General features: G+C 38.7%; 1 protein-coding gene across 1 annotated transcript in view; it reads right to left on the bottom strand.

The window, feature by feature from the left end:
* The window catches only part of LOC140240923 (cholesterol 7-desaturase nvd-like), a 39,772-nt gene extending 19,904 nt beyond the window's left edge, over window positions 1-19,868 (bottom strand). Inside the window, exon 1 of the mRNA XM_072320695.1 lies at window positions 19,406-19,868. Coding sequence (XP_072176796.1) covers window positions 19,406-19,868 — 463 coding nt within the window. The remainder of the gene's footprint in view (window positions 1-19,405) is intronic.
* Window positions 19,869-20,077: the final 209 nt, after the last annotated feature.

The following is a 20,077-nucleotide window of genomic DNA, read 5'->3' as shown; positions in this document are numbered from 1 at the left end:
CACATGCACATATGTAAAATTCACAGAGCAAATGAATGATATGAATGGGAATATTGATAAGATTATTAAAGGCTGGCAGAGAAATCACTGGAATAAAACTCATTGTGCGTGGAAGATAGAGAGAGAGATAGAAACAGCTACAAAAGGCGACGAAGGTTTACTTTAAAACTCGTATGGAAACTGAAAATAAATGAGAAAGTTTCATTGTAAGGAGCCTGAAAGAGCAAAGAGGAATGGAAAATCAGAGAAGTGTTCCATAAATTTTCAGCAAATGTTTTCTGATGACAAAGAAAATGTGCTTAATGATGTTTTCAGATTCTTTACCAAACAAACAGGTTAATATGTTAACAGTAAATACATGTACATGTATGATAAATGATACTGAAAATCCATCTTGCGCATGGTTTATTCATCAACTTTACTGCATCAAAATAGAAATGACAAAATGATCTCTAAAAAACAAGAAGATAAAAAGAGATAAATGTAATGCCTTCTGAGGGCATGTTTGTCTTTTAGCCCCACACCCACCCATTACAAGGACCTGCAGGAATCCGGAATTTCTTGGACCACACGATAACGCCCTGACCGCATCATCCCCTGGCTAAATATTAACAGTGTCTACGTGCGAGATAGCATTTGATTAAGGCTTCGAAACTGAAATAGAATTTGTCGAGACCCCTTTACCTCATCACTCATTGTACAATCACCATTATTGTACAACAGTAGAGAAAAAAAGGAACTAAATACAGGGCTACATACTACACTTTTTTCCTCTGGTGGCCCATTTTGGCCACTAAAATCTTTAGATTTTAGATTTTTAGATTCTAAAGATTAGATCTTTAGATTTTGTTGGCCCAAAATAAAAGGAAAGATACAAAAAAAAAAAGAAATCCATTTTGAATCTTACAGTAGTTACTCAACTGGACCATCAAAAGGTTAACCTCTGCAATATGTGTATTTTGAGATGTTGTACATGTGTAGAGGGTCTGAGAATAAGTTTTGTAGCCACTGGACAGAGCTACCCTACCCTACTGAAAAAAAAAATAAACAAACAAGCCAATGTTGAAGTTTGGTGGATAGATATAAATTTTTGGTAGCCCCAGTCCATTGGGCCACCACTAATGTCAAGCCCTGCATCAATACAAATACTTGAGGACCATAATTATTAGGCAGCATTAAATGCACTGACACATGTTGAATAGGTGCCTATATTTGGTATTCCACTCCTACCGCTCTGCAGTACACATTATGATACTGAAAGCTAATGACTACTGAAGATTATGGTACTTGCACACTAGTATGACGCCAAACTAAAAATAGCCATTGCCATATGGCAGACACGTACGGCAGTGCACGCGTTCCGAGCGCCGGCATTATTTGCCATTGTTGAATGTTACGTGCTATTCATGGTTGGATGAATCACAAGGTGATGGATCAGAGGCTGGTAAGAAACTTAAAATTTGGGGACACAATATGAAATTGAAGTGTGAGGAACCAAATCACACTACTTAGTACTACTAGTTACCATCCAATAGCATTAACTACTGGCCATAGATCATACTCACAGACAAAAATCATACATCTATATCATGGAGCTACCTTCATGATTTTACAATAAACATGAAGCTCGTATGACACTTTTTTATCACTCTTTGTCTTACAATAAGAAGGAAAGAATTAATTTGCAAGTTTTAGTTTGAAAAATAAAAGTTTTATGTTTCAAAAAGGCATATGAATACAGGTTTATAATCTCCTACAAATATATAAAAGAGATTTCCTTTCAAGAAATTTCAAATCAATATGATGGTACATGTACATGATACAACTGTTGAGTAATTATTCTCTTTCAGTGGCATCCCACTGATGTAAGAGCTGGGCAGCCTTCCTATTCAAATCACAGCCTCACAGCTTTCAGTCCCATCTTATAATATCTGAATATCTCACAATTCCCGGCCACTGAGAGTTCATAGTCTGAAAGTACACAGTCTTTAAAAGGCAAACTGAATTCTCTCACCTGCAAAAAAATGAATGGTAGGACAACTAAACACAATTACCTGGTGACCTGTACTCACTTGCCAATCTGCATTTCACAAAAATTTTGATACGGTTGAAAAAAAAAAAAAAAACTGGTTGAAAAACTGGTTCAATTGTCAAACAACAAATTGGTGGTTGGCCCTTTAGACCACCTTGACTTTAAAAAGTAAAAAAAAAAAAAAAATGCTTATACCTATTGGCAATCCTGTACAAATGACGTGTGCTCAGTACAACCGTACAAAGGCATCTTTGTGAGTACAAATGTCCACTGTATACACCAAAAGAACCCATTGACCTTCAGATTATTCATGAATATATGGGGGATTAATTCCACTATCAATACCTCTAGAGGCCCTGTTTATCAAGACATGGACAAGTTTCGGTGCTTTTATATGGCTGAAGAACTCATTTACATTTCTGAATGAATTTTGAAATGTCCCATGCGAGTAACAAAACGGCATTGAGTCTTCTTGCCAACTGCTCCCTCGCTGCATTTGCTCCAGCAATCACACCGGTCACTGCATGGTGAATTATAGCAATAATTCAAAATAAGCCCAAGATTTCTTGGAATTTGCCATCATGATGCTGATCACAATAATTTGTGGAATATCTGTGTTCACACGGGCAAAAATCTTGAGATTTTGATAGCGATGCAATCTTGAGATTTGCATCCCCCAAATCTGCCTGTACAGATTGTACGAGTCTACAACATGTAAGCATTCTGTCTCATCAGTATTTCAGAGCAGTTTAACCTTGTTACGTGCACGAGAAAACAGGTTATTATTAAAATCCACTGTGAGAATGAACAGATCGCACAGGAGGTGCCTCAGGAACCATGAAATGACTGTGAATTCTCGAAAGGTGTGGCCTATCCCTTGTTGCCATGTCAACCAGTACGCACCAGTTTTGCATCAACCCACAGTACCATCTATTCATCCATAGGTGCTGGGTTTTATTGGCATTTAAGCGGTTGGAAGGTCATGTATACACTCTGCCTCCCAAATCATGTTATAGAGGTCAAGACTTTAATACACAGGAGAATACGTACTGTGAATTGAGTGATTTTAATTTGCTTTTTATAGCTAGAATTCATCATCTGATGAGAAAATGAATTTGCGATTGTGATTTGATTGGCTAAATGTGTTCTGACAACTGTTTGGGAGTAACGTGGGTTCAAGTGTACATTCAGTCTTTTAAACATGCAATTTCTCAGGTTGTCATGAGGTGTGTTCAGAAACAAGATAATAAACAATTTATATTTTAGGTGTGAAAGCTCTCTTTGTCACTTCTGTCACAGTTGGTTGGTTCTGCAAACTTCAAGTGTCAGGAGTCAGCACTCACTCAATGTCATTATTTCTTCATGATCCTTTCCTGTGTTGGGGGTGGGGGGGGGGGGGGGAGATAAAGATGTACATGTAGTGTGTTCGAATAATTATGGTCCAAAGAGCTTGGCGGGTTGTGATTCAAGTGATTTCGGGCACGTGACACACACACACACACACAAAAAAAAAAAAAAAAAAAAAAAATCTCTGTCTATATTTGCTTTCATTGCAGTGCACATCAGAGTATTTGCTCATTCAATCCATTTCCTGACAAACTATGATAATAATCTTAAATAGCTTTATGATAACGCAATTCATCATTTCAGTCATGTTCAATCAAAGTAGTATGCATTGGTCTTTGTTTTTGTGTTCACTTATAGCTAATAAGATTACTGTGGAATAGACAGCATAACTAAAGTGATTATGACCATCACGGCTACATGTAGGCCTACTGTTTGGTAGAGGGATGGATAGTGACTTGATTGCCAGTTACACTGGCAAGAGATCAAGAATGGTAAAAGATCAAGAAGTTTCAGATCACAAAGTCTTTGCGATCTTTTGGCAGCCAAACTTCTCAATCTTTGGATCGAGAAGTTTGGGTCACATGGAAGAAGACATACACATGTAGTATGCCGCCTGATGGCTAGCGATTGTGATGTAACAATGAATGCCTCATACATCACAATGGTAGTGTGCTTCGAAGGCACCGTCTACAACAGGTGGTGGACTGGTCATGTGACAGACTTCGCGAAGTTTCAGTTGCTAGTGTTCACACTGCCCAAAGATTGAGAAGTTTGGCGGGGGTTTGGGAAATACATGTACACTGTATCTCTAGCTTGAGTGGGAAGTTTCGTGGGAAGTTTGCAGTCACACTGGAAAAACTGAGAGATCTTAACCTTTGTGATCTTTTGCCAGTGTGATCACAGTTGTTGAGCGATTTTCGCGGCAGTCAGTCATAAATTGCCCCCCTACTTGCCAATAACATCTTTTTCTCCTTGTTTTGCACTTCTGTATGAAGCTGCAGCTGTAATTGCTTTTTCACTGTTTGTGTTTAGTTGATGTTTTTCTTTCTTTCTTATGATGTCAGTGATATATGCCTTGCACAGGTATCCAATGCACGAATCAACAACACAAAAGTTTATCTTTAAAAGATGGAAAAACCTTTCAACTCTTCATGTTCAATAGATGCAGCATTACAGATTACATTTGAAACAGGAATGGGCAATAGTACAGAATGTATTAAAGCATGCACCATGTATTTGACTACAATGTACCATTATTTTTACCCTCGCCAAGGGAGGAGGTTATGTTTTCGTTACCGTTGGTTCGTTTGTTCGTTCGTTCGTTAGTTAGTTTGTTAGTTAGTTAGTTTGTCCGTGTGCAAAATAACTCAAAAAGTAGTTTATGGGTTGGGATGAAACTTGCAGGAAAGGTTGAGAATGACACAAGTAACAAACGATTAACTTTTGGTAGTGTGATCCGAGAATTTTTGGGGAATTTATGAAGGATTTTTGATATTTTGGCAGTGCGTGCTCTAGTTTCTGCTGGGGTGAAGCGCGCCGTGCAGCTGAGGGTTTATGACGTAACAATTATAAAGGCTTCTATATTGGGAAATCAAGCAACTTTCAGCACACAATGCTATAAGTACGTATGGGTGGAAATCCATCGAAGAACAAGATCAGTGGTGAAAATGATTTGCATGCTTGGCTGAGGTCTGCGCTCTCAGAGTGCTTCTCTAGTTTAAGGTGTGAAGCTGAAGATCATAATCTCCATCTCCATCTCTTTACAGTACTTTACAGTACTTTTGTCAGTACTGTCGTGTATACCATTTTCTAGTCACGGTTGCGTAGCCTACTAGCATTACAAAGCATGCGGATGTGGAATTTCAAGGTCATCACTTTTAATAATACAGTGCTGTACCCCCACATTTGAATTAGCTTTAACAATATACAGTACATAGAATAAGATGAACAGAAATCAATGGAATTCTTATGCTTCCCATGTTTTCACAAAAGCAATGATGCTATTATTCCTTGCAACCACGACAAACTTGTGTTCGTTTCAATCAAGATTGTAATAATTCAGCAACAATGACTTCTGGGAATAGAGCTTACAGTTGCGACATCATCAGCCAAATTAACATGTTTTCCATGAAATATCAATGTGCCAAATTAATTGGAAAAATTGTGAGGTGATGACATCATATCATCCGGTTTGTGGGTGTGGCTCTGACCACTATATGAGTATATTACCCTCACCTATTCGGTGAAACATCTATAGATGGGCGAGTATTCATGATTCTATTTCTATCATATGTCTGAATGTGATGAAATTTCTTCCATTTCATTTGTCTGATTCTGAATTTACAAAAGTGTATTTGGCCAATTGATTTATTTATTTATTTATTTTTTTTTTTTGGGGGGGGGGAGGGGGACAAGGAAGGGGGTTGCATTGTGCATCATGATGCTGAGCCTACTTTATTTGTCGAAAAAAATATACTGGTACCCAGTGTCACATGATCAGCATGTGCACTTTCCTCATCTCTCTTCATTTGTGTCGCTGTCGACGATATTGCCCGTAATGATGCAGAAATGTTGCATTTGTCTTAAATTGTAATTCTTTAACATTAATTCCAGGCTTGAGGGGCTTCTAAATACATGCACACATTTAGCAGACACACAAATTAATAAATTCCTGGTATTTCATACAGGAAACAGATTTTTCACAAAGCTATAGTGTGTGGACTATTATTTTTGTTTGCGTTGCCAAACTGACTGGAAACATCAAATATCTGTAATCGCCAGCCATGCAAGTGACTGTGGTATTGAAGATTTTGGACAGACAATGGTTATCACAGGAAATACACTACACAACAATAACAAAATCTGCCCTATTCACTTAACCTCCCAATGCATAAATAATCTGCATTTTACACACATAGATCAAGTAAATATCTTGCACTTAAAGACAGTGGCGTACCGTGGGTCAAGACATTGGGGGGCACCACATGGCAGCAACATCAGAATTGCATAACGTAACAATTAAATGCGAGCAAGCAGAGTGAGTGAGCTTGAAAATTTTGACATTTTACAGTCCCCAAACTGCCGTTTGTAGCTATATATAATGATATGTATGTATATATATACATATATATATATATATATGCTTTGGAAATTAAAGGGGTTGCACCGGGTGCAACTGCTGGCAGTAACATCACGAGAATGGCATAACGATTAAATGTGAGCGAGCGAAGCGAGCGAGCTTGAAAATTTTGACATTTTACAGTCCCAAAACTGCCGTTTGTAGCTATATTTTTTCGCTTTGGAAATTCAGGGGGGGGGGGGGGGGGGCGCACCGGGTGCAACTGCTGGCAATTACTGGCAGTAATATCAGGAGAATGGCATATAACGGTTAAATGCGACATTTTATGTTCCCAAAACTGCTGTTTTCAGGCATATTTTTTCGCTTTGGAAATTAAGGGGAGGGGGCGCATCGGGCGCAACTGCTGGCAATTACTGACAGCAACATCAGGAGAATTGCATAGCGATTAAATGCGAGCGAGCGAAGTGAGCGAGCTTGAAAATTTTTGACATTTTACAGTCCCAAAACTGCCGTTTGTAGCTATATATTTTCGATTTGGAAATTAAAGAGAGGGGGCGCACCGGGCGCAACTGCTGGCAATTACTGACAGCAACATCAGGAGAATTGCATTACGATTAAATGCGAGTGAGTGAAGGAGCGAGCGTGAAAATGTTGACATTTTATAGTCCCAAAACTGCCGTTTTTAGCTATATTTTTTCGCTTTGGAAATTAAGGGGAGGGGGCGCACCGGGCACAACTGCTGGCAATTACTGACAGCAACATCAGGAGAATTGCATAGCGATTAAATGCGAGCGAGCGAAGCGAGCGAGCTTGAAAATTTTGACATTTTACAGTCCCAAAACTGCCATTTTTAGCTATATTTTTTCGCTTTGGAAATTAAGGAGAGGGCCTGGGCGCACCGGGCACAACTGCTGGCAATTACTGACAGCAACATCAGGAGAATTGCATAACGATTAAATGCGAGTGAGCGAAGCTTGAAAATTTTGACATTTTACAGTCCCAAAACTGCTGTTTGTAGCTACATTTTTTTTTCGCTTTGGAAATTAAGGGGAGGGGGCGCATCGGGCGCAACTGCTGGCAATTACTTACAGCAACATCAGGAGAATTGCATAACAATCAAATGTGAGCGAGCGAGCTTGAAAATTTTGACATTTTACAGTCCCCAAACTGCCGTTTGTAGCTATATTTTTTCGCTTTGGAAATTAAGGGGAGGGGACGCACCGGGCGCAACTGCTGGCAATTACTGACAGCAGCATCAGGAGAATTGCATAACGATTAAATGCGAGCGAGCGAGCTTGAAAATTTTGACATTTTACAGTCCAAAAACTGTCGTTTGTAGCTACGTATATTTTTTCGCTTTGGAGGGAGGGGGCGCCCGGTGTGCCCCCTGGATCCGTCACTGGTAGTCAAGGGTGTCAGTTTAATATGTTCATGATTGGGGGAGGTATGACCAGCGAGGGGGCGTCGAAGTGACCAAGCGGGAGAAGGATGTCCAAAATCTGCACTTTATATAGAGCATCCCCTAATTTGTTTGTGTTTGTGAGTGTGTGTGTTTCATATAGATAGAAAAGTTTAATAGGAAATAGCCAAGGTCAAGTCTTATTATTGGCAATGCAAGGCATTTTAATATAGACTAGTATGTAAAGCAACACTGCAAAATCAATGATCAAGCTTTGATAGCAAATGTGTACAACCTATCAAACATCACATTGCGCAACATTGCAGCGACTCTTTTTGCCATTCCGATGTTCTGAATACACTGCGCACATCCTGCTTGTATTCAAAATGCCAACCAGGAATCACACTGAATCACAATCTTTTGTCGTCTCCGTGCTTTTTGAACAATGTTTCACTATAATACCTCTTTAATAGTTACGCCACTGCTTAAAGATCATCAGCACGAGGCCGCAACCAGCCCAGCGAGAAAGCTTGCACACACAAACTAGAAATATATCAAACATGAAATTCACCAAGATTCAACACTTTTCTAGCATAATGAAAGAGCAACTGACTAACCGCTTTCAGAAAGCAGGGGGAATAATTGCTACCCTTTATACTGTATGTCAGTATCAAGTTGACGGAATGTGTAATTTTCATGAAAAATGAATTTTTGTGGAATCCCCTTTTACATTTTCTTTATATTGTTGTCCACACATGTATGTCATCATGACATCATAACTTCTAGTAGTCTTCTCATCCAGCGGTTCCAACACCAAAACTTTAAAAATTCTTAACTTTTACATCGACTGTCCAATTTTCCTCAAACTTTCACTGATGTGTTCTACTAATGTTGCTGCTTTCACTCAATCCACGTTTCTCTTTGGGTTTTGGTTTCCTTTAACTACCACTACATGTATCTTGGGATAAAAGCTAGGAAACCTCTTGTAAAACTTGGCGACGGCCATTTGGATTCTGATGGAATGGAATGGATTTCCCTGCCTGTTGTTAAAATACACAGAAGCTGCTACAATGGAGCCCAAAAATTACAGAACATGCTCTTAATACTGGGACTAAAGGGCATACAGTATAGTACATGCTTCATGTACATTGCTGGATCAATACCCTTGGAATCCCAAAACAATTGGTCCACAATGGAGCTAATAATGCTGCTTGTGTGTGTAAGATGAGCAGTCTTGTGTTAGATGACCATCCCCCATGGCTCTGTTTACCTACGGGGATCACTGGCAAACATTGATTGCATAATTGCCTTTTGACTCAGTGGACCTGCAATAATACCAACGCCAGTCAATGAACCACTCCATTCCTCTGGGTCAATTAGTCTATGTCTAAGGAGGACAAGTGAGGAAATACAATTGTACATAATTACTAACTCTGTCATTACGAACTAAAGGAACTCTAAAGAGCTACAACCAAATTTGGTTCAACTCTGCAATGAGCATAAAATGTGGATGCTCCTAACACTCGCTCTCTCTCCCTCTTTCTTCTATCTATCTATCTATCAATCTATCAATATATCAACATGTACAATGGAACGTGAGAAGGGCTCCTTGAAGCTAGACTAGCATAGCATCGCTGATGTTTACTAGTGACAAGTAAATTCATTTTAGGAGGGAGTGAGCTTACACAAGTCGTAGATATTAAAGCAGTACTTCCTATAATTGGAATGCCATCAGGTCTCTGAATGACTGTACATGTTGCATCAATGGAACCTCATTTGACCTCACCTGGAAACCTGTCTTCACGAACAAAGACTATGAACAGGTCTCGTAACCAAGGTGATGAAAATAAAGCATCATTTGTTGCCTCATGAACCAGCAACCTGCATCCATCTTCTATTTGGATGAGGGAGGGATGGGAGATGGGAAAAAACCAAAGAAATTGAGAGAAAATGAGACAACTCCAGATAGACGAATAGACAGGCATAGCATTCTGTAAAACCAGAAATGTTCGCATGCATTTTATTCTCGCAAATTTTGCCAGAGGCAAGATTCACAAAATTGAAATGCACGCAGTAAGTTCGTGTCCTACACTAACCATGGATTTAATGGATTTAATGTCAGTGGCAATTCATGAAAATTATGCTGTGATAAAAAAACGTCCTATTCGCAAAAATTTCACACAGGGAAAATATCTTGCTGAAAGTAGAGAGATAACAGATATAGTGTAGATAGACAGATATATAGATATATAGATAGATAATAGATATTAGTAAAGAGAGATAGATAGATTTAGAAGGACAGACAGATGGAAGGACTGAGGAGGGCCAATATTTGATACTGAAAACAGTAAAGTGTATTAAGTGCATGAATGATTTCTCGGTCACAGGAAACCTCAAAATTACTACGAAGTTGCCACGAAGACCTTGTGTACTTGTGCATGCAGCTATGAAGAAATAATTACAATTATAGTGTACATGTATGTTTGATGACATAACATACTGTACATGTACCACAGTTCTTTGTCGTGACAAAATAAAATTTCATTGTCATTCTGGTATAATTGTGCAATAAGCTTCAGATATCACATTTTCCCAGGGATGCTGAACATTTGCACAATAACTTGGTATCTCTGTCCAGTACATTAAACTGGGTCTTCCAACAGCAAACAAAGCTGCCTCAATATTTTGGTTGATGGTGATACAGTGCCTTTGCTACACTTGCTTCATTGTACTGTATCATAAACTCCCATTTTAATACTTTAAAAACCATAAAGTTCACAGCTTTGCAATTCTTTTCTCACTGCTATTCTTAGTTTGCTATACAACTTTGGTGACCATGATGAATAGATACCTACAATGTAGATCGTTCCATTTAACCCACACTTTCCACAGGGTTATACACTTTCTTCGCTGTTTATTTTAATTTTTTCTATCACACACTCTTCACGGGCATGCTATAGTAATTGCTTCGATTACAGCATACTTAGGATGCCCTTCATACTCTCATTAACACAACCTTGTAAGGCCCAGTGATGATCATTTCCAATGTTGAGTGTGGTTACCCACTGTCACCTTGACATACAGACCAATATTTGTGTAGTGGCTATCTTTGGATGCCACCTGTAGTGTGAAACAAGCATTAATCGTGCATTCAACAATGCTTTGACTGGCACTGGTCTAGCCTGACGGTGGGGGACCGCTAAAAATCACTGTCATGCTAGTAACTTTTCAGGATTTGCCAAATTTACTGGTATGGCATGACCAGTAGAAAAATGTTCCATGTTCACCCCAGATGATGGGGATTCTAATAAAAGGGAGCTTTAGATTTTCGTGACAGGGAAGTTCAGAGGGGAAAAAACCTATTCTGAGCATGCGCAAAATCACCAAAGTCGATCTATCTATAGCTTGTGCGCCTGAGTTTTCACTGCGCGTTCTGGGCCATTTTTACGTCCACTCAATTCACAATGTAGAGAGCTACTTCATGCACCGATCATATGGGGGTGCCATTTTATTTTTTATAGGTTGCGTCTCAGCGTAATCTAAAGCTGCTTTTCAACACGACGCAGGGAAGAGGAGAACATCCAGCTTACGCGTCGTCTCAAATGTCTGCGCAGCAAATCTAAAGCTCCCTTTTACATTGTCCTGCACCACAAAACCAACAAAAAGTCACCAGATATGAATTTTTAGTTAAGGGTAAATTTGCAAAGGGCAGAATCTAAGCTTTCAAATGATACATGTATAACTCAATTCAAATAGACTCTCCTAACCTATCTATATACTGTAAAAGTGGATATTTTCGCGCGACTAATTTTTCGCGCTTGGCCGGGTCAGAAGAGTTTCGTGTGTTTTTAATTCCACGGAATCAAGACATCACCCACAGGAACATATGGCAAGCAAAAATATTCGCGTGTTTTTATTTTCGCGCTAGTTTCTGGTTGCGCGAAATGCGCGAAAATTTCAACACCGCGAAAATTTCCACTTTTACAGTATTGGAGAGAAAGCACATACTCTGGAAAAGTGTGAAGTGAACGGTAGAGAAGAGGCTCTATCAAAAGTGTAGGGTCTATTCAGGTGCTTCAAGCTGAGCTACATTTGTAGCTGCACGATGAATGGGACCAAAAACAGGATTTAATTTTAAAGCACTGTACAAGTGTACCGGTACGTGTAGTAACAACAATGAAGGGATTAAATCAGATTATTAAAGCTGAAATTTAGCATGCCCTATCGACCCATTCTGTTCATGATTAATGCCAACTTTCAAAGCAGTAGCATTATCCTTTCAAAAGTTACTAGAGGTGAAAGTGAGGAGTGTGTGCCTGGATTTTCAAGAAATAAAAAGACATGTCCAGGCTCACACTAGTTACCATAAAAGGGTCCAAATAGAAAAACTGCTGAAAACCTACTTTCCCATTCATTTTATGATACCAAACTTCACAAATAATGTAGAAGAAGTACAGCTCTTTCAGAAAATGTGGAAAGATTAAAATTAACTTGGTTGACCCATTTCACCTTTTTTGAGTCCTCATGTATTAAATCAAGGAGTATGACCTTTTCTTCTTTTTGTTTTTTGTTTTGTGATGCACAGTAACAAATGGTCACAGCATTGTGCCATGACTTCGAGTACTTCTGTACAATGTAAATATATGAAGTATCACTGATGCTCGAGGATAGCAAACTTTCCAAGGACCACTTTGTTATACCGAAAACAAATTGCAGTGCTCAGTAGTACCATAAAATTCTGAGCACTGTGATGTACAATGTAGCACCGGAAGTTAGACCCCTACACAGCTACATAACTGTATGTATTTCCTGCTGTTGACTCTTTGGTAAATTACTTTGGAGACATTCCAAAAGTCCATTTCCAGGCACTGAGTCAATACCTTGTACTACTACACCGATGTGCCCACAACTGATATAGAGGAATTGTCTGTATACCCTGTGCACTTGAATTCTCCTGGGGCAGCTGATAACACCATTTGAATGATGTAAGGCTGTGTTCACATAGAAGTATACGGTATATGGTATTCGCTATTTGCTATACGCTATTTGGGCATGGCGGGTCACATAAGCTAGCACGTGTGTCCTACTATGGTGCCATCAAGTCAACCCAGTACACCATCACCCGCACCATCAACTCCCTATCCCATGCAGGGAGGATTTCTTCCTCCTACACAACCATCCCAGCAATCTTATTAAGAGTTTATAAACTGAGATTACATTGGAACGTACCATTTTTGTTACAAGAAAGCTATAAATTGAGTATAAGAATAATTAAAAAAAAACTGACCCAACTCCATCCTGGGGTCATTTTTTTTTTGGGGTAAATCAATTAAAACTGATTATTTTTAATTTGTTGAATAACATTTTATTTGATCATGATATACAACACTGCATCAGAATATCAGTCTACATGTTTATTTTTGCTAAAGGGCAAATCTAGACCAAAATTTTCATCATTTCATAAATAAGAGATGGTATGCGCTGCACGAAAATCGAACAAGCACGATTCCCACTATACTATGCTATACACAGCTGTACGGCATTTTCCAATAGTGCCCTCTTATGTGACCCAGTATTAGGAAATCCTATCGTTCGATTCAAGCTATTCGCGTGCCCTTGAAAACGTGCACCGTATACCCGAATAGTGTACTCCAATGCCCCCAGCCTAATGGACACAGTAGTTATGTTTACACGCTGTTCCTAAACTTTAAAGGTAGGGGATACCTTTTACAGACCTCCCAAAATGCAGCAAAACATTAAATATGAACCTCAGGGGACTTGTTTAGGCCACTGCTGAGAAATTTGGAAGTCAACAATCTACAATTTGAATAATGCACAGAACTCAACTACTCAGTAGTTCTGTGTGTCAGCCACACTTAAGCCTTTTTGTTGCAGTATAAACACAAATCTAAAAGTATAAGAGCTGATGTAATAACATATAGAGTGTGTGGCAAGAATGTATATAGAAATGTTTGTAAGTTTTGATGAACTTTCTTCACAAAATATACGTGATGGACACACATGCAGTGCATGGGTCTGCAAAGGTAGCCTATTAATGTACTGGAATTTACGGTTAGCCCCGAAAAAAATTCAATTCAAAATCTAACGGTCAATAAAAATGTACTAAATGTTACCTTCCACTTTCAATACTTTATGGGAGTTTCTAACATGATACTCTCTTCAACATACCACTGTATTTATACAACTCTTCATTTGAGGCATGCAAATGGGATTCCCTACCTTTAAGTTTAGGTTGAAAACTTAACTCTTGGTGCTCAGCTTGAACTTTAGCATGAACCTCGGCTTCTTCTTCGTTTCCGGGTCAACCTCCAGCTGTGCATAACGTGACCATGCTTTAAAGGTAGGGAATCCCATTTGCATGCCTTAAATGAAGAGTTGTATAAATACAGTGGTATGTTGAAGAGAGTATCATTTTAGAAACTCCCATAAAGTATTGAAAGTGGAAGGTAACATTTAGTACATTTTTATTGACCGTTAGATTTTGAATTGATTTTTTTGGAGGCTCACCGTAAATTCCAGTACATTACTAGGCTACCTTTGCAGACCCATGCAGTACATGTGTGTCCATCATGTATATTTTGTGAAGAAAGTTCATCAAAACTTACAAACATTTCTATATACATTCTTGCTACACACTCTATATGTTATTACATCAGCTCTTATACTTTTAGATTTGTGTTTATAGATAAAAAAATACAGAAGACTGCAACAAAAAGGCGTAATGGTGGCTGACACACAGAACTACTGAGTAGTTGAGTTTTGTGCATTATTCAAATTGTAGATAACTGTTGACTTCCAAATTTCTCAGCAGTGGCCTAAACAAGTCCCCTGAAGTTCATATTTAATGTTTTGCTGCATTTTGGGAGGTCTGTAAAAGGTATCCCCTACCTTTAAAGATTACTGTTTGTCTTTGCTTGCACAAGGAATGTGATTGTTGTTTACTGGCACTATCTCTTGAGGGGAATGAGTCTCTTCTCCAATTGCAGGGGGTGAAGAAGATGTTCTGAAAGATGATTTTATGTCACTGTCTTCACAGATGCATTCTATTTTAAACTTTCATGTTTCCTGTGTCCTGCAAAGTGAGATAGTACTTTATATAATTGCTCAATGGGTCTGTACAGTACTGTATACGCCAAATATTTCACAAGGTTTTTATTTTTGCGAATTTTTTGCAAGTCAGCTGCTATTCGCGAAATTAAAAACACGCGAAAATATTGACTCTAATACTGATATGAATGTGACGTGCGCGTATACATTTTCTCCATTCAGTACAGCACTCCACGATCGCGAATTTAACCACTCGCGAAATTGTCGGGAAGTCCCGATTCGCGAAAATTTAGACTCGCGAAATATATGGCGTATACAGAAAGTGGAGCTACACGTATACATGTCAGTGTACAATGTATCTGTGCTGACCTTCAAAACACTGCAGAATTTAAAATGTAGCCTGCAATGTACAGTACTTGCACAATGGCTCAGGCTACTAAAACAGGCATCTGGGCACAAAAGAGAAAAGTAAACAAAGACCCTCGATCATTTAACAGTAATAATGGTCCAAGTTCAGTACATGTAGGCAAGTACCGGTATGAAAAAAAAAGAAAAGAAAAAAAAAAGGAACCCATTATACATTGTATGCTTATTTGAGTTGATATTGGTGTTTATTATGGATTCCACGAGACAAGAACTTGGAGTGTACCTTCTCTCCATGTAGAGGGCTAGCCAGTCTCTCATGAACTGAATACTCTTACATAAGCTCACAGTCCAGGGGTGAAAGTGACATCCAGCTATTGTTCGTCTTCTTCTCACTGGGATTCCTTCTTTCAGACGGAACAATGAGATTGCTAGGCAATACTCCACACAACTAGAGTCAAGCTCCACCGGGCACAAGGATGGATGGGTGCACCATGTGCAGGGTCTCACACCTGAACGGTCAATCGAGAGGCAGAAGGAAGCATGGCCCCATTCATCACCAGTTTCATCTTTCTGCCACACAACTACAGTGCTAACAACGTTCTGCATCTGACGAAACTTGGGGAAACACTGTCCCCACAGAGACATACTGTGGTGTTTGGCGTTTGAGAGAAAAATCACGATTTTGAAAAAAACAAAAACAGTTGACTGCGCTAAAAGTTAATACTTGTTTCATGCTTGGTTTCCAGTACGATTACAGAAGATTAATTTGCTTTATTTCAGTACTAACATAAATTCCAACAGTCCGAAGTGAACATTTTTCATGTAACCTCCACATGTGGGATCTTAATCTGTCATACTTCATTCTCTCTTAATCAATTATGACAAGTGTTGTTGGTGGCACACAGATATTACATAATGTTTGTACACTAAGCAGCAAAAATGACAACACAACTCTTTAAAGGACAAGTTCACCTTCATTAACATAAGGATTGAGAGAATGTAGCAATATTAATAGAACACATCATTGAAAGTTTGAGGAAAATCAGACAATCCGTTCAAAAGTTATGAATATTTTAAGTATCTGCAAAGTCACTGCTGGATGAGAAGACTTCTACAGTGTATGATGTCACATGCGTACAACTATATAAGGAAAATAAAAAGAGAATATCACAAAACTTACTTTTTTAATAAAGTGCACATTTGTTCGACTTGCTACTGACGTACCATATGTTAAGGGTAACATTATTCCCCCTGCCTTCTGAAAGAGAGAAGTCGAGTGTTCTTTTGTTATGCGAGAAAAATTGAAATATGTTGAATTTTCTTTATACTTTCTTTATTTCGTTGTACTCATGTGACATCACAAGTTTACTTACAAGTAGTCTTTTCATCCAGCCCTGACTGAGCAGAAACTTCAAAAATTCATAACTTTTGAACGGATTGTCCGATTTTCCTCAAACTCTCACTGATGTGTTCTACTAATATTGCTGCATTCACTCAACCTACATGTCTATGAAGGTGAACTTGTCCTTTAAAATTTGAACTATATATATATATATATAGTATTTCATTGGGGACAAGATCTCACTTAAAACCACAATTTAAACTACAACTCTTCTTGCTGTAACAAACTGGTATCCCTGGTAGTATGGTACAGTGTGCAATAATACTGTAATCATCCTTGGTCCTAAAATCTATTTAAATGGATCCCGATTCCAATACATATTACACACAGGTGGTGGAATTACAAATCTACAATGTACACCATGGTACTATTGTAGCTGGCAATCGACACGAGTTGAAGATTATTGCCGTAAAAACTAAAGCTCATAGGAAATAGACAAGTGGTATCACAATCACTTTTCAAGCATAACCAGTTATAAGTAGTTTAAGTTGGTAATGCAATGACAGATAAATTGCCTTCTAATCCCTACCCCACCCCCAAAAGAAAAAACAGTATTAAAATGATACTGAAGAGAATTTTTTTCTCTCTTTCTGAAAATGGATAGAAAACAACTGGTCTAAATTCTGACGTACTGGAATTTTCATTCAGTGAATTGCGAATTCCTGCCCTAGTTGTACGGTAATGAAAGCTCTCATTATTGCAAGAACAATGCAATGAATGGACATAATTTTGTTGATGGACACCACAAACTGGCTGTTCAAACTCCCTTCACTCATACAATGTATGTGATGCAAAGTCAAGAGAATGACAAATTTTCAACTGCACAGCAAGAGCTATTTATATTCCTGTGTTTGCTGGAGTATGTTTGCGCATTCTCTCTCTCTCTCTCTCTCTCTCTCTCTGAACTATGAATTTCTGATGAAATTAATGTTTCCTTGTCAATCATTCTCAGCAGCTACGGACTACCAATTTGCATCAAGCAATCAAGGCTGCATAAATATCAACAGCTTCAAATTCTGCAGTGCTCAGCAATATTACGTCTAAAGTGTATTGTACCATCAATCAGCCCTAGTCATAATTCTGAACATGAAAGGGGGGGGGGGGGGAATAGAGGAGAAAAAACAACAACAACAGAGCTTCAGCAGAAGTGTTAAACTCAGCCACTGGGATGTTTATTCAATGCACATAGCAGACCTGGTTGGCTCATACTTGGAAATGGCCTGGTTTTTATAATTTATTGTTTTGGGAAGAGGAACAAGAAATTAGAAAATTTATATTGTCACAGAATGTAAATCCTATCTGGAAAAAAAAAAAATGATGAAAAAAAAAATACAGTGTATATATATATACTAAAATTATATGAACATTCCAACAAGAGCTGGATTCCATGGTTGAAGAAACAAATAGATACAAATATGTAAGCATTTAAAATACTGCACCACAACTGGATGGCAAACCTCTTTGTAATTGAAAAATCAACATTACAAAAATAATTTGGGGACAGACTTCAACAAATTGACAGCAGCCATGCAAAAGAAACTAATCATTTATCACCTTTCTATGAAAAAAAGAAAGGAAAAAGAAACTTCTAGCGAGGGAGAAAAAATACAAGTACGCTCATCAGTGGATGCCATTTCACAGACCAATGTGAAAAGTTCAGAACACTTTGCATTCAAAGTTTGCAGTGACATATTGCCGCTTTATATTGCCAAGGCCTTTGTTGTGGCTGAATGCAGTATACACACAGTAGACTGCCAGTTCAGTTGTGTTTATCATGCACACTACACAGTGCAAAAACTCGCAATGTGTCACATTACAGTCAATCTCATAGATCTACAGACTGTATAAATGTCAAAATCTAAAGGGACCGGACAGCTTCGGAAATCCTTCTACCTTGATGCAAATTTAACGAACACAATATAACCATTTTATCCACAGAGGGTAGAATTTTTCTTCATCTTTGCCAATCTTTTGACTTCAATGCAAGGTTGGCTGTGGTGAGGTTGATTGTATATTTTCAAACTTCATACGTTTTCTATCTGATGTGACTGGAATGTTCAAACATCACATCATCTTGTTTATTATTCTCCAATATGCAAACAGGCCTCATAGCATAATTTGAAAATACTGAACGTGAGCAATCTACAGCTGGTGTAGAGGTAGAGGTTCCATGCCTTTGGTCTGTGCATACTGTACTAAAAGTGGAAACTTTTGCCGTGTGGAAATTTTCACATATTTTGCATGCATGACCAGGGACTTGTTTTATGAAGAGTTAAAATTGATTATAAAGTTGATTTCAACTGTAAGTCCATGGCAGCCTGCGTGGTAAGGGAATTTAAAATCAATTTTATCTTTTGATAAAAGGGGCCCAGAAAACAGCGGAAGAATATTTTTGATTCTTTTTTTTTTCTTGGCAGATCTAATATTCTGTAATGTCTTGACTCTGTGAAATTAGAAACATGCAAAATTCATCAAACTCCATAGAGCAAGAAAACTTACTTTTTACACTGTACAGCCTAACTAAAAAAAGCATGATGACACCTCAACAGCCATACTTTTGCTTTTTAAAGGGAAACTACTGTTTTTACTTTGATCATCCAGCACAGCTCAGTCCAGCTTATCATGTGAACTGCTACATGAACTACTTCTTAAGGGTCTGGCTATCAAAATGATTGCCAACCCAAACGACAATGTCCACAATGGGATGCTTACCAAAAGCGCTGATGTACTCCACATCTCCTTTCTTCAAGTTGCATGATGCTATTAGTGGGATCCATCCATTTGGGAAGAGTGGTGGCAACTGCCCCACCTTCCTTCTCCTCCGGATTTCGTTCACAACCTCACTCTTCCTTTTACCATCCAAAATGTAGCCGACATCTCCAGGTCTTCGAATAATATTCAAGGGCAAGAAGAAGACACCATAGAGATACTTTGCAACGTAGCATCCCACTGCAAATACAGCTATCGTGAGGACAGTTTGCGAAGCGACAAACCTCACAACATTCGTGATCATAATCTCAAGCCAGTCTCCCAGGGGCATATTGACGACTTTCAGGTTGTCTTTGAGGAGAGACAGTGTCGAGGTGGGAGTGCTACCAGCAAGAGCCACTGCTAGACTAAGCCCGAGTATCAGGAGCAGAGCCGGCAGCACCTTGGAGACACAAACTCGCGCCATGTTCACGCACCCACAAGATCAAGAGCGAGACCGAAGTGAAGAGCAGACGACTAGCGGCTATGATGGGGTATACGCGGGTAATTCTGGCAGATGATTTCACTGGCAGCTTTTTAATTAGAACTCTACCAATCCAAAATTTCATACAGCGACAAGCAACATGAGCTCGGAAAGTTCGAGTGTTACTGTTAAAACGTGCAGCTGGAGTCAGA

The sequence above is a fragment of the Diadema setosum genome, chromosome 17 (assembly GCF_964275005.1).
Source record: "Diadema setosum chromosome 17, eeDiaSeto1, whole genome shotgun sequence".
In the NCBI taxonomy this organism is placed as follows: domain Eukaryota; kingdom Metazoa; phylum Echinodermata; class Echinoidea; order Diadematoida; family Diadematidae; genus Diadema; species Diadema setosum.
Note: the sequence above shows the minus strand (reverse complement) of the source record. Positions and strands in the feature narration are given on the sequence as shown.